Genomic DNA, 21,140 nt, shown 5'->3' on the forward strand with positions numbered 1-21,140 from the left:
GAGTTTTACAAGACAGAAGGTATCTAGTTTTATTTATTTTTACAAGACAACAGTAAATAAGCTAAAAACAGACAGAAGGAATTCTCCTTTCCCTGTAATATTTAGAGTATCAGTTTCATTAAAGGACATGAACAGGTAGGCACAGGTCTCTCTCATAGAAAAACAACTACTTGTATTTTTTCAACTTGATTTAAGTTTAGGGTTACCTCTGGAAATCAAGGTGAACTATAGCAGGAGATGGGCAACAAAGGCTTCCAGGACAGACAATACAAATTTTTAACCTAGTGCAAACTATAACAGCACCCTTACTGATGCAGTCACAGGCACCCAGATCTGTCAGACAAGTAGAAGGCTCTGGTGGCTGAAAAGTTGTGCTTAAAAAATTGCACTGAATTAATGTATCTGGTTTCCAGGGTATTAACGAAGTATTAAGGAAGCTTCCAAGTATTAACAACATGGGAGGTTCGAGCTTGTTGGGCTCGTTCAGGACAGTGAGGTTTGTACTACTTTAGTTGGTAGAAAAAAACCCCAATAGCTGGGGTATTGGGTATATCACTCAATGCCACTTGTTGGGATGCTAGCTGTTAAGAAGGTTTAAGTGAAGAGCTGATATGCCTCTACCATAGTTTGCAGAGTTATTAATAAAGCCTTCATCTGTTCTCCAGGGAAAAACCTCATGTTTTCAGGTATGTCTTGAAGAAACTGTGGTAGCTTCTGAAAAGTTTCTATCTCTCTAAAGTACCTAGCTACTAACCAATCTCCACAAAACGCATTTTTCATCTTACAGACATCACTGGCCGTTGCTGGCAGACCCACTGAAGGAGGTACCTCTCTCAGAGTCAGAGTAAGGGGTGAACCCAGATTGTAAACTGAACAAAAATTCAGCACCATCTTGATGAATAGGGCCGACCACAGTTCTGCCTGCTGACTGTTAAACTCTCTTCTTGTGCGTTCATAGAAGCTTTCGATGGTCTCTTCTGGGTGAACAACATTCAACAGCTCTTGCTTCAGCTGTACAGACTCAAGATAATCCAGTGGCAGATTTCCTTTGGAGTCCCTCTGCTGTAGAAGGACTGGTCCTGCAGGGAAAACACCAGTATTAGTAAGAGCACATTCGATTCGGCAGCTGAACAAGATTTTGGGTTGGTTTTGCCAGAAGCTAGGACTCTGCCTAAATTCCTTTGTGTACATTGTTATGCTGATGTAACTGATAAGTTACACGTTTGCAATACAATCTAGAACAGGCAGAGAGACCCTTTGTAACAGTTTCTTCACCATACATCTTAACTTTCACCCTGGTTTTGCAAAGTTAAAACTAAAATCTTGTTATATAGAAATGGAAAAGAAATTTAAATGTTACTTATCCTGAAATTTCATGCAGCAATACGTACAGTATGTAAAAATGTAAAAATTACTGCAGTAAAATTACATTCAGGCTAGGTTATTTGCTGGCACTGACTTCAAACTAAAAGGCACATGATGATGATGGTCTTTATTTTGCTTTTCTGGATGGTGTGGCCAACCTTCTCCTCGTCTAGGCAGCGAGGTAAACTCCTGAGGTAGGAATCCTAAGTCTCTCCTAAACAACAAAGTTTCAAAACTTGGCATTAGCAGATTCCTGAAATGCAAAATTTAAATTAATAAATAGATTTAAACTAAGTAAATGGGACGTGTTTCACTTATTCAAATCACACTACATTCCTTTGGTTTTCCCTGTTTATTAGTACAGTGGAGCCACTAATATTTAAATAGTTTACAGCTCTCTTGGTAAGTTTATGAAAGGTTGCATTAGTAGGAGAAAATGAAGGCAGTTGACACACTACAGGTGGTGTTTTTCAAAGACATCAGGAATCTTCTCAGGTAAATTCAGGCTGCTATGCTAAAGTAGTGATGCAACCTTAACTGGAAAACATCTTCAGACATACAATTTAACCACAGAAGGCAAACCACTGCATTACATAGCCATACAAGAGGTTTTATTTAATGTTGCTGTGATTAAAGCTGTGCTGGTTTTGCTCCATCACTGATTACACACTGTACCTAAATTTTGAAAGCTGAAGGTTTTCAGGGAGAGAAAGTGAAGAAAAGTTTTTGCAGGGGTGTCCCCTAAATTACTGAGCTGAGTAAACCCACACTGAACAGGCAGCCTGGTTTCTACTGCAGCCCTGTCAGCTGTTTGACAGGCCAAAACCCTGAGTGTGACAGAGGCAAAGGTAAGGGTACACACAGCCTCCCAGTTGCCAGAAAACCTTGATGAATGCAAGTGCAAGTACAGCTCTTCCCCTAGGACAACAGGATCATCCACTAGCTATTCTTCAACAGCAGCCTAGGAAAAATGCACATCTGTCAGCACGGTGCCACTTCCCATTGAGCAGCTGGGCTTACTACAATATTGGCTAGTGCATCACTTAGAGCGATTGAACCCAGCCCAGGAATTGGCTTGGCATGTCAGACACAGGGTTCAGTAGATATATAAAACACCTGGGAGCCAGAGAACTGAGGCTCAGCAAACACAAGAGGTAGAACTGCAGAGGAATGTATTGATCATCAGCCCTGCCTGCACAACAGACACAGGAATAGCCTTTAGGGGGCAGGAGAAGACTGTAAATACGGAGGGTCTTAGGCCAAGAGGGAATTCAAATTTTGTGTCTCTACCTTAATTAAGTAATAGGCCATCTGAATACAGGGCATTCTTCTGCCTCGTGGCTGCATGCAGAATGGGTGTTACCAAAAAAAAAATCTGGACTCAGCACATAATGCATGGAGATTAAACCAACACACAGTAGGTCAACAGTAAGGGTATCACCAGTAATCACTGAATTAAAATAAGGGAGAGTTGATACACCCAAGACCATTCTATGCAATTGTTTTTTGGTATTTTTTTAAAACAAAACACCAAAAAAACCCCATGCTAGGTTAATTATATTTCGAGTCAAGATCCAAGTTCTCTGTCACTGAACAAAAAATATTGTTCAAAACATTTACCATGTGCCTGCCTAAGGGGCAGTGTATCTTTTTTTTAGAAACTAAGGCAAGGCATCCCTCCCACTATTATCCCTAAACAGCAGTTATCACAATTACAGTATAGATTCCTTCCTTAAACTAATTACCAAGCTAATTGTGTTCTTCAAAGACCATCACATTAATTTTCATAAATGCTGAACAAATTTATGTTGAAATACATGATTATATATTTACTGATCTATTTTTGCGCCGTGATAAAAATAGATCAAAACAAAAGAAAATCCTTAGCCTTGCTTGGTGACTAGGTAATCTTTATCTTCATTAATGAGTTTGGAGGATATAGTTACAATGCATATGGTGTAAAATGCAGAATAAAAACATTAACATCTTGGAAAAAAAAAATATGTGAAAAATCCCGGTTAATTTCACATTCAGCTGATCAAGATAAGTGTGAAGACAGTATTATTTTTATTGTGACCAAAACAGCTTGTCTTAAAAAAAAATGTTTTAAAATAAATATTTCTTAATAACATTGTATTTTAAGCAACTATTAAGAAGAAAAAAAAAAAAAGAACCCAACCACTCCAGGAACTTCACCTGGACTCGGAAGGGTGGGTAATTTCCCTAAACCAGTTTAGCATAAATGCACTCACCCCCATGCTGAAGCAGCAGCTTGCCAATTTCTACGTGTCCATTTGACAGTGCATCATGCAAAGGAGTCACCCCGTCCACTTGACTGAGCAGGTCTACCTCTGGACAGCGCCGCAAAATTTCCCGGACACACACTGTGCTGCCATGGTTACAGGCATCATGCAAAGGCGTCCAGCCAGCAAAGTCTGAATTATAAATCAAGGGAAGTTTTAAAACAGCAGAAAGTAGTACTAAAATGTTAATTGTGCAGTTCGCTGGGCAGCGGAACCGCTGTACTGTCTGGGTATTTATCGTGCCCACCGCGGTGGGGCTGTGATTATGAAACAAGAAATTCAATTAAAAAAAAACAACAAAACCTGAAAAAGAATTAAACAGCATTTTAAAAAACAAATAGAAAATGGGATGCTAAACCATGCTGTCACTGCAAATTAATTCCTCCTCGAATTTTTGCTACCAAGTCCCCATTTTGTGTTGTCTAAAACAATAAAGGCTGTTTTAGTAGCGTTAAGTACAAACTTTGTTACCCAACATTAATACAGTTCTTTATCTGGCTTAATTTCTTAGTTCTGTAAGAAAATTAGTAACTTACCTTTAACATTAATGCCTGGTCCAAGGGAAGAGAGAAGCTGAATCAGTCTCCCCACATTGTTACTTATGCAAGCTTTATGCAGGTCTGTCTCTCCTACCATAAAAAATTAATAGATTACACTAGACTAGGCAAGATAGCAACTAAAGAAAATAATCAAAGTGCCTGGAACTAGGAGACCTGGCTATACGCCAGAAAATTCAATAATGAGTAAGATTTTCCTTTATCCAGGCTAACCATCTTTTAAGGAAATTCAAAAAAAACCCACAGAGCTTCTGTTCCACCAGAGATCCAGCAATGAAATTGTATTGCAAACGGTTTAACACAGGAATTATCTCCCCCCAGTTCAAGGTTTAAAGCTTCAAATCACGCTATAAAAGCACCAAGTGATCACAGAACACCAAAAAATACTGGGTTTTGAAGCAATAAAACTTTAGAGTGCAGTTGCCCTCCCTTAAATTTATTCATGAACCTACGTTAAAATGTATGGTTCTTTTTACACAGCATTTATAGCTTAATTCAAATGAATGTTTCTGGCTAAGCACGAGTGCCTCTACACACTCAAGTATAATTCAGAACTTCAAATCCGTTAACAGATGGTTTGCTGTTTCTCAATAGGCTGCCTGACTTGGCTACAGTAGCGAGGGAGGGGGGAAAGAGAGAGAGAGAGAGAAATAAATGAAGGGGTCCTGAGAATAATATTAATAATAATAAAAATAATAAGAAAAAGAAAACCCTTCAGAAAATTGGAAATAAAAAATAAAAAAATAAATCCCAAGCCTGAGTACCTTGCAAAGCTGAAGTTAAGTGTGAAAACTGAGCAAGCAACTGAGAACTGCTGCTTATATGTAAAGACACCCTTAGTTTCTGCATGATGAAAACTTCAGCCCCGTTCTAAACGCTGTTTTGCTTTCACTAAATGATTAGGTTTGAACGCCAGCCAGGGGAAAATCCTGATGCCAGGTGAAAGATGATGCAACAAACACCTTAGAAATGAAAAATATCTCCAGCTAAATCTCTCAGCCTCTGCGATAAGATTTACGTGGTATATTTTGTTATATTAATACCTTCACTATGTAAATCTGTCAGCCCCATACTCATTCTTTCAACAGAAGATACTACTTAAAATTTGGCAGGGGAAGAATAGCAAAAAAGCAGGTTCGTGGGTTGGGTTTTTTTTTCCCTCTAGTCCTTCAGCTCACTTTTCTTTGTAGAAGTCAGCATGTAATAATTCACATCAATTTTACTTGCAAAAGCAATAAAGAGAAAGGGAACCAATTTTAAAAATGCATGGTCTGGCTCTGTTACTGAAGCTCTCTTAAATCCCAAAAGAGGGTGAGCTGGGTTTTTTTTTCTGTCCTTCAGTGTTTGTGATACAATTCTGGTTTTAATTTCTTCAACACCCCCAGCTTGCTTTTTCTAAGCCTCCTCTTAGGTGTCATGAATAATATACTCATGTTTTGAGTGATATAGGTAAATTTCTGATGAGGAAGATGACAAAAAGTAGGTCCATTAAGTAATTCTGTCCAGGTAAAGTACAATTTATTAAATTTGTGTAATAAATAGGGACCGAATGAATTACTGCAGTGCTGTTTTATTCCTTAGGTACTTGGGTTCCAGTATAGCTAAGACAAAAGCCAAATGCCTTTCATAGTCTGGGCTGAATGCCTGGAAGAAAACAGTCCATATGCTTAACACAGCTATGTAACATAGCATACTCCTCAGTCTTTGTTCACAAAATGTCTAAGACTGAAAGAGATGAAGACTGAATTATACTTTCAAATCAGAAGACGTTGATCCTACCAAGCACAGGTTGAGGTGGATTAGCAAAGTAAGGCGGGCAAGACTGGAATGAGCTCACACAAGCTGTACACTGTATTTAATATCTGGGAGGGGGAGGGGAATGAAGAAGGCAGTTTTATTCCACCATATATACAATTCCTCCTTTTGAACAGGCATTGGAAGAAAGAAACACAAGCCATAAGAAAATAATTCTTGGGCACGAGCCATCATTTTAGTTCTGCATTCATCAAGACAAGACTTTTAAACCTGAAACCATCAGTTATACCCATATAAAGTTCTCAACATAAATGAGGTACACAGAATACCTTTAGTGTTTTTCCTGTAAACGTGTACCTCTTCAGCCAAGGGGTAGCAATTCTCTTTGGAGCATGAGCCCTCAGCTTCTGCTTTTGCTCTACGCTTCCTTGTCAATGGACGGTTGTTACTGAAGAGTGAGAGCAAAGAGAACATGTCTAACATCACTATTTCACATTTTAAGATAATGTGTATGCACTTAACACTTTCAAACGTGTGTATATAGAGCACACTTAGACCTATCCACTTCAGAGCTACTTCAGAGATGTCTTAATTACATGATTTTTATGTCATTTAATTATACCTGTATTTAAAACAGTAATAAAATTAAATTACCCACAATTAAACTTTCTTTAGAAGTTTAAACTTCCGTATGCACCCTCTAAATTTAATACTGGGGAAATGCAACTGCATCAGTTTGCATGGAGGATGGGGAGAAAAGGGGGAACCCCGGCCCAGAGGTGTTACAGGTTTACAATGGAGCCTTCTGTCAGTTGCAGTCATTTGTGGACAACAAAGCAGGTCATGTAAAGTTCAAGAAATGTGTCAGGTCAGGAGCTGTCCCCCAAAGCAGAATGGAACTGGTGATGTTATAGGTATTACTTACGGTAGATCAGTCAGCACTTGGACTTGGTTCTGCTTATCGCCGCGTAGCACCTGTAACACGGGCTGAGGCCCAGGGCACGGCCGCTGCCCTCTTTTCTTCCTCTTTGCTTTGTGTTTCTTCACCTTACACACCTCTAATTCCCTCAGAGCGGGCAAATAGGAGGAGACCTGTTGCAAAAGCATCATTTTCAATGACCTTGTGTGCAGCAAATTAAAACAGAGTCATTTCCTTTTGTTCCCCATCATGCCAAGCAGACATGAGGGAGGCTGAGGGAGCTGGGCTGGGTCAGCCTGGAGAAGAGAAGGCTGTGGGGGAACCTCACTGCAGCCTCCCCGTCCCTGAAGGGACCCCAGGAACAGGAGGGGAATGGACTTGTTAAAGGGCAGAGACTGGCAGGACAAGGGGGCTGGAGTGAAGCTGGAGGAGGGAAGGGGGAGAGGAGAGACTGGGGGGAAGTTCTTTGCAGAGAGAGTGGTGAGGGGCTGGAAGGGGCTGCCCAGAGAGGGGGTGGGTTCCCCGTCCCTGGGGGTGTTCAAGGCCAGGTTGGCTGGGGCCCTGGGCAGCCTTGTGTAGCTCCAGGCCTGGAGGTTGGTGTCCCTGCCTGTGGCAGGGGGTTGGAGCTCTGGGACCCTTGGGGTCCCTTCCAACCCAGACCAGGCTGGGATTCTGTGATTCTATGACACCTACCACCCACAGCTTGCTGTATGCCAGTTTCTTTAAAATGTGATCCCTAAATGACTGCACATACAGATACCTAAAGTTGTCTTTGGTAACCTTTTTTTATTTCCTTGTAATTGGCTTTTTATGCTGGCCTCAGAGGTGAGTGGGCTGTGTCTGAACCAGAACGTGGGAAATTCTAGAGCGCTCTCTGGGGTTTTTTGGTAGCTAAGAAAATTTTGATCTCTTCAGCTGGACCTAAAGGCTGAAACAAAGTTAATTGATTCTCAGGCACTTGATGAAAGTATTTATAAACTTCCTTCTCCCAGCCCAGGTAGAAAAACCCAGGGAGCAACCTGGTAATGAATACTCATTCCTCTCCTGCACCTCTTCTAGGATGAAACCTTGGCTTAAGCCTCTGAGCATTACAAAGACAATAAGCTAGTTATCTTGTAGGTGTGCTCTCATTATCAGGATAGCTTTGGATGTTGTAGATAATCTGGCTTCTCTCCAGCAACACAGAGATTCCAACCCACCTATACCCTTCATTTTTCCTGCAGTTTGGCAGGAGTGTAGGAAAAATATCAGCGTGGGCTCATTCAAGGATTACACAATGGTTGTATCTGAAGGAAGATGCTGAAGCTCTGAGGATCCAGCAGATCACTGCAGATTCTTCAGGCAACTTGCAGGAGGTGAAGTACACCTTACCTGCCCCCTCACTGTACATTTACCACCAGAGAGGAGGAGGATGGCACTATTTGAATCCATAGCAAATCCTAGCTGAGAAAAAAAAAAATCAGCAAAACTGGACAATATTTATTGTGTGGAACAACAGAAATGCACAGGAAAGCCACAAAAAGCACATGAACTTGTTTCCAGCACCACCAAAATTTACATTTAAGTAGCTGCAGAGAGTGATCAGTAGTCATGGCAATATTAAAAATAGCAATTGCTGCTGTGTATGTGTTGGCAACATACGTTAAATATTAGATATGCAGTTGCTTTATTTTTAAAAGTTCTGACAGTCTTTTGTTAGAGCTCTGTTTAAACAGGGTGTATTAATAAACAATGATCTCTGTTCACAATGAGCTCATGTAAAATTCAGGAAAACTTATGTATGGAAAATGCATACAGGTGTAAATTTGTTTTTCTTTGGCTTTACCTATAGAATTTCAGGCCATATGGAAACACAGATTTAACACTGTGTTTAGTCATTAGTAGTAAGATCACTGAAATGAGACTCTAAGTTAGGGCATGTCATTGCTGTGTGATCTCCACAGTTTGCTTCCACCCCGACAACAGTCATGGCTTTGAGAACTTCTTTCACAGCTCTCATTATGGATTTCCTCATCAGCTATCACAGTTTGTGATCTGAAGGCAGGGAAAGGTTTTCAAGCAGGAGAAAAGGTTTTAAGAGGAAAAATTCACTGGAAGATACCGTGGCTCCCAAGCATAAAATCTTGTATGTAACAAATGCTTTAACCCAGAGGAACAATACTGTCACCTCTTAAAAAAAAAAACCAAAAGAAAAGATATTGCACAGAAATCACACTATATTGGGCATTCTCCTTAATTACAAATTTAACATTGCAATGAAGTATTTACTTCAGAGATTATTTTAAAAAGCTTTCATTGTGGCTTTTCATGCTAACTGTGTGTAAACACTTTAATTGGGTGTTAAGAGATCCTCTGGCAGGAAAAGTCTTACCACTGTTTTGAACCCAGATCTTTTAAATGCAGGAGGATCTATTTACAGGTGGAAAACAATGCATGCCACGAGTATGACCTCAGATCAGAAAAGAACGATATTCTCCTAGTCTTTCAGGAATCCAATTACTCATAAAATACTTAAGTGTGATACCAGTTAAGGAGCAGAAGAGTTACTTACTATTTTCTGAAGAGAAAGAGGTTCGGTAGGAATAGTTATTTCCTTCTGTAAACACAAGTTTGTAAAAACTGCTTCTGCAACATACATTTGAAGCCAGAGGGATGGTATGGAGTCAATGAACGTTTGTAGATCACATGCTGAAAAATCTGGATTAAATACAAGGGGGGGGGGAAAGCCTTAAAATGAAAAAAAATGCAAGAAATACAAAAGGCTAAAATACAAAACTTTACTTCTAGAGCTATCTAGAAGATACCACTGCCAGAGTTCTTTTTCCTCCTTTAGAATTACTAAAAAAAAGACGTTGCCCATCATTGGATAGTAAGACCAGCTTCTAACAGAATGGTCACCAGATTTTAAAAGGCAAAGCACCAACTTTTATGTGAAACTTCAAAAAACAAACAAAAAAAACCATATTTTTTTTTAATCATAGGAAATTTTTATTTCTAAAATAATTTTTTAAATGAAATTTTCTCCTTAGGAGGTGATGCAATTGGTCAGCTCTAAAATCTGTAAGTGACACCACACAAACCCAATTCAGATTTAATGTACAGCACATGAACAAAGAAATCTGTGAGTAAAGCAGGGTGACCTACATTAAAAGTGACCTCAAGCAAATTTCAACCCTGTTCAGATGTATGAAATAGTTCATGCTGTTCTAAAAGCCAGACAGTGGCAGAAGATTATGTATCTATTTCTATCTCAACATATAGCTGGCATATGCCTGGCTTTTTATAATTTTTTTTTAAAAGGAGACAGAATGACTGATTTTTTTTCTTAAGGTGATATTTGTATTTGGATTCTAGTAAAATAATTTTGTCAGAATAGGAACTGAAACAGGTGGAAAGCAAGGCCTGCCATGAAGAGGAAAGATTTTACTGTACTGAGTGCTCTGTTCTGCTGAGATGTGCTCATACATTAACTGATCTGCAGACTCAACCAAAACAGAAAAACAGGTTTTGACAGTACAGACATTTTCTACTGAAGAGTGACAGAATTTAGGAGAAGTCTGCAACAGCTTTTTGAGCTTTAGGTGCTCTGGGCTGAATCAAAGGCAGTCATCACCAACAGGTCAAAGAATCTTTACTCTTCACAACCAGAGTGTGAATGCTGTTCTTGTGAATGCTCTCAATGAAGGCAAGCATAGGTATTACAGCTTTTCATTTATGTGAAGTATGAAAGTCTTGCAGCAGTACATAACCATGAGTATCCCCGTTGCATTGAGGCTAGGAAATCCTTTGGAGAGGTGGTAATAGCAGTAGACACCCAATGGTCCATTGATTTAAATACTATGAGGTACCAACTGGTTTGGCTTTTTAAGCTCTAAGGAGGACTGTAGTGGTTCTGATAATTTGCTTTCCCTAAAACTGGAACTATTTGTACAGACACCTAAGATCTTAGTTTCTTTTCTTCCAGGGCTCTCAACTGCCCAAGTATGAGAAGGCTGAAACCCTTTAAATGAAGGCACTGTACACCTCCCTCCAGACAAAACACAGATGTAAAGGATGAGTTACAGCTTTCCCACTATTTCTTAAATGAGGGGTGGGCTGGTGGGGGGAAAGCTTTGGTGGGACTTAAGTTTGGAAACAAAAGCATTCAGTGTTTTTCTTGAGTGGTTTACTTTGGACTTGTGAGTTCCCCAAACTCCCATTGCCAGAGGGACAGATACTTCAACTGTTATTCCATGTTAATGACAACAGTTCATTTGAGTCATTAAATTTCTCTTTATCTAGTCTAATCAATGAAGAGGAACAATAACGACGCATGGGACCAGATGGAGTTTTCCCCCACCCCTAAAATAAATTCCTGTAAGGGTTTGGAATAAGACAGTGAAATTTTTTATTTGAAGTTTGTATGAGTCAGGAGTTCAGCATAGCTCTGGGTCTTATGGCTGAAGTGTCTTCAGCAAATAAGATCCAGTTTGTGGAGTGAAAAATTCTGTTTGAGAATTGGCCAGAGCTATGGCACCTCCAATTAGCTCTCTGAAGTTATGGCTTACTCTCACATACTTAAAGCTCTTCCTAAGCCAACAAGAGAGCTTCCACCACATTTTTTTCCATCACAGTGTGTAGTCTTGCTTTTGCATTAACACCAAATTGAGATTTACTTACAGGCATTTTAATAGGAAAGCCTGTTCTACCTGGTCTATGCTTGGGACAGACTGACAGACACATGCACACACTTTCCTGCATATATACACATCACACTGTAAGACTGCACAGCTGCAAAAGAAGGCAAAAAACCAAGACTTTGGGAGACATTTCAAATACTCACCATCACATGAAATGGCAATGTATCGTGCCAAGTCATCAGCTACTTGATGAAAAGTATTTCTGTCCATAAACAAACTTGAGACAATCCAATATTCCACTATAGTTCCCAGAATGGCATTTAATAGACCAGCTACTTCACGATGAAAAGCCTAAATGGATTTAAAAAGAAAATTAAAGTTTTATCTATTGTCTGTCTTAAGAAACTCACACCAATAATTTACCACTGATTACACTGGAGAACTTCTTCAGATAAAAGCCTGCCATGTTACCACACCACTGCTTCAAGGGCTTTTCTTTTCCTGTTCAAAAGCCAACTGTTGGCTTTGGCCAGGTCAATAAAATTAATATTCCATTGGTATCACATCCACTAAGATTTGGCACTGGAGAAATACAAGTTATTTGAAAACACACTGTCTAAACCAACATGCAAAATGGGGTCAAAGCTTACAAGTACAAAGTGTGATTTCTTCTTAAAATAATTTCTGTTTAAGTCTAAGATTTCAAATCCTGCACTTAACTCTAGTTAGCCTTCTGTTTCACTTGACAATTACAGGGTTATCCCAACTCTATTTGGATTCTCTTCTCCTAAAGATTTCATCATGAAATTAAAGCCAGTTTTGTGATTAACCCTCTGCGTCTGTGCCAAAAGGGGAAAGGGTGCAAGGTGTTACTTTCTGGCACAGAAAAAAACCACCTTTGGCAGCCACTCTCTGGGATCAGGAAATTTTTTTCTGCTACCAAAAGCTCCAGAGAGACTAGCAGCCACAAACTTAGACCATTATTAAGGGTATTGGCCTTACCTTTTTCTCCTCTGTACCTAGACATGTAGAGAAAAAAGCCGAAGTGTGTTTTCTTCAGGAAGCATCAAGACAATATACAGCAGTTTAACGTGTTACCCAGAAGTACCATGAGATACACGAGCATTTTCTGCTCACCCATGTGAGCACTTCATCAGCACTGGCTGCATAAAGTGCTGCTTCTAGAGTCTGAGTTGGCCTGTGCAAAGGAAAGTCAGATTTTCCTACTCAGTAACTTCCTCTGCCACCTAGAAATACTTCATGCAACAACTCCGAAGTTGTTCCTCTGACCAGATGTACAAGCATAAAAAATTCACTATTTTCATGTCAGTTTTGAAAGCACAACTTGGAAGAATATGTGCACCACTGTGGGATCAAAGGAAATTAATCTTCCCAAAGACACCTACTTAAGGCTCTACACTAGAGTGCCAGACAAACACTGTGCTCTGGTGAAAGAGACAGAGTATTTTAAAACAGACAGTTATGGGTAAGAGGGAAATTGAACTGAACATGTACTTATTTGTCAGCTTGAAATTTTAAGGAATTACTTAAAGGAAGAAAAAGTTTACTGTCTTTTGTTGTGCTCTCATACCACAGTCAGTGGTTTGCCTGATATTCCTTTGAGAACAAAATACGTTCAAGGTTGGCTTAAAATAATTTAATAGGATTCCCCCAGGAGCTGGAAAGCACCAAAGACTGAAACAGTTTGAGCTTCATCAATAAATCAAACAGACATATATAAGAGCAACAGAGACTGTGACACAGATGAGATTTATTATAAAAAGATTACAAAGTAATTTGCTGAAAACCTACATAAATACTGTCCCTACAGTTAACAGACTTACTTGTCATTCAGAAGGAAAGGAATAAACTCAACTACAAATAAACACTGTGTGGGGAGGCAGCATAATCTCCACCAAGGAAGGGTTTTAAGAACTGGGCAGGGAAAATCTGTGAGGCACATGATCTCTGAGATCACATCCTGCCCCACTCCCTCCTACTCTGCTAGGATCTACCTGATTTGGCCTGGCTTTTGCTTTACTGTATCATAGCAAAGAGCTTAGAGAAGAGAAGGCTGTGGGGGGACCTCACTGCAGCCTCCCCGTCCCTGAAGGGACCCCAGGAACAGGAGGGGAATGGGCTTGTTAAAGGGCAGAGACTGGCAGGACAAGGGGGCTGGAGTGAAGCTGGAGGAGGGAAGGGGGAGAGGAGAGACTGGGGGGAAGTTCTCTGCAGAGAGAGTGGTGAGGGGCTGGAAGGGGCTGCCCAGAGAGGGGGTGGGTGCCCTGTCCCTGGGGGTGTTCAAGGCCAGGTTGGCTGGGGCCCTGGGCAACCTTGTGTAGCTCCAGGCCTGGAGGTTGGTGTCCCTGCCTGTGGCAGGGGGTTGGAGCTCTGTGATCCCTGGGGTCCCTTCCAACCCAGACCAGGCTGGGATTCTGTGATCATAATACTTCATTGTAGATGAGCTGTGGGATCTCATAATAAAAAAAATCCTGGGAACACTGATATGGCATGTCAACAACATGATTTTTTTTCCCCCCCCACCTAAATTTAAATATTTTAAAAGCTACATTACTCACTGTCTTCTGAGGATTCAGGAACAGAAACTGAAGAACTAATTTAAAACATCTGAAATGCATTTAAATTTCCCTTAAGTATGCATACCTCTTTTATCATTGGACCCCAAAGCAAAATACTGAGTGAATAATTTAATTCCATCAATAGTTCTTTGCAGGAAATATATAACACAAATGCAGCAAATAAGCACAATTTTAAGGGAGGTAAGTGACAGGAACCAGGACGTATAGAGGCAATCTGATGTATATACAGATGTAAAGCACGAGTATTTACATTCTTGTTTCTAAATCAGGAGCTTCTATTCCTTCATCTATGAAATATTTTCAAGAAAAGCAAGGAGGAACAAAAGCTGACCTTGAGGCACAGATTGAAATAATGGCTGTTAATACTGCAAGTATTAATGATGTTTTGCAGCCAGACAGGTAGCAGCACAGTAAACGTGGCTGATACACCAGCTGTGACTAGGTTTGCTCAGCTGAGTATCTCTGCACACCCACCATGACAACCCAGACACTGCCAGTGGGTGTAAGGCTGGGTGGACATTTTGGTCAAGCAAGGGGAGTACAAACCAAGAGCTTCTCCTTAGAAGTCTGAAATAAATGGTTCAATGCTAGAAATGAGAGGGAAACACTCAGGATACTAAAAGTATCATCTGTTCTAAAAATCTTTAAATATTAACATCTTAAAAACACTTTCATTTTCAATCCCCAAACAATGCAAACACAGTGATGAAAACATCTGGAATATTAAAAACGGAAAGAAGAAGCATTTCCATTAAAAATGGGAATTGCTACCACGCATGGCAAAACAACACTGTGCACATAAATAGATTCTACTATCAAACTCAAGTGGCTAAATCTTAAAAAGTCTCTTCTACTGCTTTACAGCTCCATGGATGGTTTAAAGCTGTGTTTTTTCAGATATGTTTTTGTATTGCCAAACATAAAGAGGAAAATATCAACAAATTAATAACAGTTTCAGCAGCAATATTTTAGGCTATGAGAATAAAGCCTTGCAAAGCTAAGTGAATGCAGTATATTAATCAGTGAAAAAGCAATAGAAAAGAGCCACCTCCACCACTCCATAGACTCAGAAAAGCAATCTCCAGAACACTGTACCAGAACTCTTATTCCTGGATATGAAAAAACAAGTTATCTGTATAAGTGACATGAACTGCTGTTTTATTAACAAATGCAATTTTAGATGAAGTAAAAACTTAGTTAAATGAGAGGGGTTTGTTTACACTGCCATTTAGATAATGGTGTGATTACTGGTCATTGAAACACAAGCCTTTAATTAACAAAAATTGAGAACAATCAGAAACCACTAATTTGGATTCTGTCGTTTACTACTCCAAGCTTTAATCAAACTTAAATCTGATTTAGTTTTAACAAATTCTTTATAAATTGGCAAAGAACATGAGCTTTGTAGGTTTATAATGAACTACTCAAGTCTCTCCCTCTTCCCCTCCTGATAATCTATTTTTAAAATTCCTAAAGATAATGTACTAAAAAATGTAGTATCTCAAATTATACTGAAAAAAATACTAGAACTACAGTATTATGCTACTATTATACTACTAAACCCAAGTCTAGCAGGTCTGTCTGGACTGGAGTTAATTCTCCTTGTAGCAGCCTGTGGTTTGAGTTTGTCCCTCAAACAGCACAGGTAACATGGAGATGTTCTGACTACTGCTTCAAGGCCTTTTTTCTTTTACCCACTCTGCCTCATCAGCAAGTGGGCTGGGGGCTTGCAGGAACTGGGAGGGGACATGGCTGGGACAGCTCATCCAGACTGAGGTGGTCTGTGCCATATAAACACCATGCTCAGCAATACAAGCTGGGGAGAGGAGGAGGAAGTGGGACATTTGGGGTTATGGCGTTTAAGTAACTGCCACGTGTGATGGAGCCCTGCTTTCTGTGAAGCAGCTGGACATCTGCCTGCCAAAGGGAAGCAGTGGATGAATTCCTTGCTTTGCTTACCTGCTTCACTTATTAGATCTCTTCATCTCAACCCAGGAGTTTTGTATTTTTTGCCCTTCTGGTTCCCTCTCCCATCCTGCTGCAGGATGGGGGACCGAGAGGCTGGATGGGGACTTGCCTGTCAGCTGGGGTCAGTCTGCTGCAGCGTGCACAGCACTTACAGTAATATCCAGAGGAAACTTTTTTCAGAACTCTCTTCCTTGTCCTCATTGTTGTGTATCAAAGCTACCTCACTGAGAAAAAGCATTGAAGTGGGAAGAGGCTGTTGACTGTGTTGGCATACAAAGGTCACAGACACAGTACAACTGATGTCCGCCAGCCTAGGAAACACCCTGCATTGTTGTTCCATCTCATGTTTTGCCAAGTCAAGCACAGTGCTACACAGTGACACAAGTTTCATGTTGTGTTTTAGTACACTTGGAAGTTTTCTCTAAGAACTTTTCTTTGTCGCAGGAAAATCCATTTCAACTTTTAAACTTTGAATTACAGAGTTATATTAGAGTTGGTCCTTTTTCTGTGATACAAGTGTTTTTAGGGGTACCCAGTATTTCAAAAAGTGCATAAAAAATACTTCCAAGGAAGCTACTGGAAAGTGACAGATTTAGTTGTACAAATTTATATCATGTAAAGAAATTATACCTTAAATAAGGAAGAAAACAGAACAGAAATATGCAAGATGGTACAACTGAAAAATGGAGTTAATGCTTCTAACATGTGATACCACTGGTGACATTGTGAAAAGCCAAGCAATAGCTCAAAGCTACTCAAAGTGTTATAAGCTATTTTCCTCTGTAAATTCTAAACCTGAATTAACAGCCTTCATTCAAGGAGCCCTGTGCAGATGTTTCTGCATCAAACCTATTTAAATAACGGAAGAAATCGTACATGTGATTTATATTAAAATTATATTCAATATTGATTTGATGAACTCAAGTGATGGAAAAGCTTTCATGTTCTTTGGTAGTGTGCTTTTAACTGCAAGGGTAGTGTATCAGTTTTACTGCACCAAGTTGTGCCAGCAGATTAACACCATGATGGGCAGGGACATCTACATTCTTGTCTCTGCTTTTATTCTGGTACTTTCAAGATAAAGTAAATTCTACCTAACACAAGAAAGCAAATGCAATCTTCTATGTAACTTAAGCTCTTTGTTCTTTCCATTTGTTTTTCCCTGGTGTAGGTTATACCAGGCCTGGAAGGTGGAATACCTTCAGAGTATGTAAGCCAAGGAAACCAGTAACTTCAGAATTTCAGCATGGATCTTTTTTAGAATACTATAATTGTTCTTTTTGCAGACACAAATATCCCCACCAACAAATCAGCACCAGAAGAGAGGAAATCTATAGAGCAATTTTCCCTCTACTCTATTGCTCACTGGTTGCATTCTCTTTGAATCACAAAAAAGATAATCTGATTCTCAAAAAACAAACAAAAAATGGCTTTACCTCTTGGGAAAGAACATGTTAGCCCCTGCCCTCCTCCTCCTCCAAAAAAACCCTAATTTGTTTTCATTTTCAGACAATTTCACTGTAGAATTGCATGAAAGTTTGGTTTACCACAATTGCCATGTTTGTTTCTTCCCATGAGCTAACACTTGTATAAGATGGGACACATGGTAACTCCTTTACACTGGGCTGTAAAACAATTTATGTGCCCATGCAGATAGTAAGACTACTCAAAGTCACTCCTTTCATTTAGGCTTCTGAATGGTCTTATGTCATTCCTGGCTCTTAAGCAAATGCTTGTTAAAAACCCAAAGTGGTAACAATGACTTGCACCCTTAAACTGAAGCCAGAAAGGAAAATTATGTACCCAAAATGCTTTATTTAATGACATGGAAATATTGTGGGTTTATTTATGCATCAACAATAAAAAAAGAAGAAAACTCAGGTGATGCATGTGCAGGTGGGGAGGGTTTGTGCTTTGGCTTTCTGAAAGACCTTTTCAATTATGTCATGGAATTTTAAATGGAGTCTCTGAATATATGGAAAAATCATTATAACAAGTTTTGGCATAACAAAATTGAGAGTGCACAAGGAATAATGACAAGTTTTAAATGGAAAAACATGTTCTAGAGCTTATTTTTTTTGGGGGGGAAAAAAGCAGGGGCAAAGAAAATGCAATACATAAATATGAAGTTAAAGAATAAGGCTGTAAGAAAGAACATACAACACTACAGATATTATGAAGCAATAAGCTGCTTTTTAAGGATAGAATTCTTATCTGCAGGGATATTGTACGTTACCGTGCATGAGATCAAAGTGGGAAAGCAATAGGCATCTGGGGTTTGTGCTGAAAGTACAATTCTTATATGCATGCATACAAAGAAAACAGAATCTAAACAAGAGGTAGGGCCCTCCCTGTTTTATGTTATGTTTTATTCCCTCTTTTAAGTTTATTTTTCATATATGTACTACACTCTCTCTGACACAAGTGATTATTCTGCTTATGCAAAGAACAGTTTCTGAAAAAAGGTATGTATGGCTTACAGTGCTGGAATTTGTCAAAAGAATGGTGCCTACACTTAAAACTGCAGATTCAACACCAGGAAACCTATGAAAGCAGTCTCATTTTCCAAAGAAACAGAATGGCCACTGACACCAACTGAATGCAAGCCTGCTTGGTGCTCGGTGGCTTTGAAAAGGTAGGTTGTTTAAATACAAATATGGGTATAGAAGCCTAATTTTAGGCACTCTTTTTAATATCTTGACCAAGGATAAAAGGCAGCACTGTATCAGAATGTCTTGCTTTGATAGCCCTCAAAAAAGGTAGGAGGTCTGGCTAGGTAAGATGAGTGAAGCTCTCATTATGTTTAATCTTTCTGCTTTCTTAACATCATGAAGAACTACTAGGTATTATACCAAAAGTGCTTTTTTCTCTGGAATACTTCATTTTCTATTGTTGTTCTGTTATTGTATTGAAAAAGTGAATGAAGTACCTATTTATGCTGTGCTTTCACAATAATTTAAAAGAGAACGCAGAGACAGCAGTAAGTTTGTATTTTATGTGAGAATCTGGAAGTCAAAGATGTTTTACAAGGCCTCTACCTTCTGAAAAGAAAGAGGTGATACAGAGGACACTCAGTATCTTTCAGGTCAATGTCCTGCTGGTCATCGGGTCACAGAACAGCAATTAAGTTGCCTTCAATTCCATTTTTATGAAAAGACCTAGGGAAGATACTAAATGAAATGACTTGGGAAGAAAACTGGGGCATTTATTAAAATAAAATAATGCATATCTGTTGAAAACCTGCAAAAAACTATTAGTTTTGTTAGCTTTCTCCTTCCAACATGTCCTGAATACAACCACTGTCAAATAAGATAATCACCTCTTTCGTTACACCTTATTGTTTGACAGGATGTGTTAAGCTGGTGTCCCTAATGACTACAGTAATACCTGCTGGTAAGGGCATGTGAACATCTGAACGTAGCCAACAAGCTACTCATGACTCGTTTCTTCTCTGCAGATCAATATGAGAATCTTATGGATCAATTCATTTCCTTTAGTGGAGCAAAAACCAGCATGCTTCACAACAAAAGGCAGCTATAACAAGCAGCTGTGATACTTACATATAATTCCTCACAAAGGAACGAACAAAGGAATGCCTTTAAAAAAAAAATATGTCGGTCTACACTATTTTAAGTATAAAATTCATACTCACATCATTTTTCCTCTTCAATTCTCTCTGGGAAAGTATGACCCAATCTGCTAGAATATTTACGTGTTTGGTAAAAAGCACTGAGGTTTCACTTCCCAGCCAAAAGGTCTTCAGAAGAACTGTCTGTGGCACGACTCGCTGGTGCTGTGAACTTGCCCCTTCAACCAAACTGTAAAAAGGAAAAAAACCCAAAAAAGAGAAAGTAAAAGAACTAAATCTTCATGCCACTTTGATTACTATAGCTACCAGACAGAAACCTCGTCTTCTGTCAAAATGCACAAAGGTTTGGCAATTTTTAAGCATGGAATGATCAGACACAATTTCTGATGAATAATAAGTAAAATAATGATGACACAGCCAGACTGAAGGAATTCTAATGTCATGCTGACATTACAGAAAGATAAGGCTGCCTTAACAAAGGCAGAGCAAAACCAAGACATTTTCTATACGTCATAAACTAAGATAATTGTCTCCCTAGCAAAAGATAGCAGTTAACCAAATTTAAAAAAAAACAAAAAAGAAAAAAATTGAAAATGCTGCTTGTCTAACCTAAGGAATGAATACTGAAGCATTGCAAAGCTAAAAATACAACTTTATGAGCAAAATTAAATGCTTAATGAACCATGTAATTTAGTAAAATAATAGGCTGTGAAAAGTTAGAGACCTTAAAACACAATCAGGAAAATCTCCAATATAAATTACAATAATAATAAAGGATTTGGGAAATGTAAAAGGAAATGCTAAACAACTGCATCTCTGTAGAGCAGTATTTTATACAAAAATCAGTCTACAACCTGCTGTATATACAGAAATACATGTGACATTGTAAAAAAGTAATAAGAAAGTATTATCCTATAAACCTCACCTTTTTGTCAGAAACTCTACCTCAGCTTTTACTAAATCAAGGAAAAACTTCAATAGTGCTTTGTGAACTAGCCTCTGTTCATCTTCTCTCCCTGAAACTGGGATTGCATGACAAATGGGTTTGCAATAAAGGCAAGACCTGAAAAATAAACACCAAAAAATCCATTTGTATGACAGAAATCATAGTCTGATCTATGAGCAAAAGAGTCAGCTTTGACTTTTCACAGTTTTGACAAGGAAATACCTTTCTCCCCAGCAGTATTCATCATTTTGAAGCACAACTTTCTGGATTTAAAGCTCCCCACCAAAATATTATTTGCAGCTGGGGCTTTGTGTTGTATATTAAGATTTTGTAAACTGAATTGTTTAACTGTACTTAATTTTTCTGTCTCTACTCAAGCTACTGTATGGTTGCTGAATTTAACAGAACTTCTTAAAAACCCTCCCATTTGCAAGGAAGTCTTCTAATATTAAAGCCTATAAACCTCATTTCAGATAAAAGAGTTCACACATACCATTTGACAGGACTAAAATTTGTGAT

The 21,140-nt window shown here is 39.0% G+C and overlaps 1 protein-coding gene across 1 annotated transcript in view; it reads right to left on the minus strand.

Annotated features, from left to right (window-relative positions):
• Positions 1-594: 594 nt before the first annotated feature.
• The window catches only part of SLF1 (SMC5-SMC6 complex localization factor 1), a gene marked incomplete at its 3' end in the record, with an annotated part of 43,194 nt that continues 22,648 nt past the window's right edge, over positions 595-21,140 (minus strand). Inside the window, exons 10-18 of the mRNA XM_084277925.1 lie at positions 20,601-20,738; positions 19,739-19,904; positions 11,722-11,869; positions 9,451-9,596; positions 6,906-7,072; positions 6,310-6,428; positions 4,205-4,297; positions 3,618-3,800; positions 595-1,079 (exon numbers count right to left, since the gene is read on the minus strand). Of these exons, the coding sequence (XP_084134051.1) occupies positions 595-1,079; positions 3,618-3,800; positions 4,205-4,297; positions 6,310-6,428; positions 6,906-7,072; positions 9,451-9,596; positions 11,722-11,869; positions 19,739-19,904; positions 20,601-20,738 (1,645 nt within the window). The remainder of the gene's footprint in view (positions 1,080-3,617; positions 3,801-4,204; positions 4,298-6,309; positions 6,429-6,905; positions 7,073-9,450; positions 9,597-11,721; positions 11,870-19,738; positions 19,905-20,600; positions 20,739-21,140) is intronic.

This window comes from Gallinula chloropus, assembly GCF_964237585.1.
Source record: "Gallinula chloropus genome assembly, chromosome: Z".
Classification (NCBI taxonomy): domain Eukaryota; kingdom Metazoa; phylum Chordata; class Aves; order Gruiformes; family Rallidae; genus Gallinula; species Gallinula chloropus.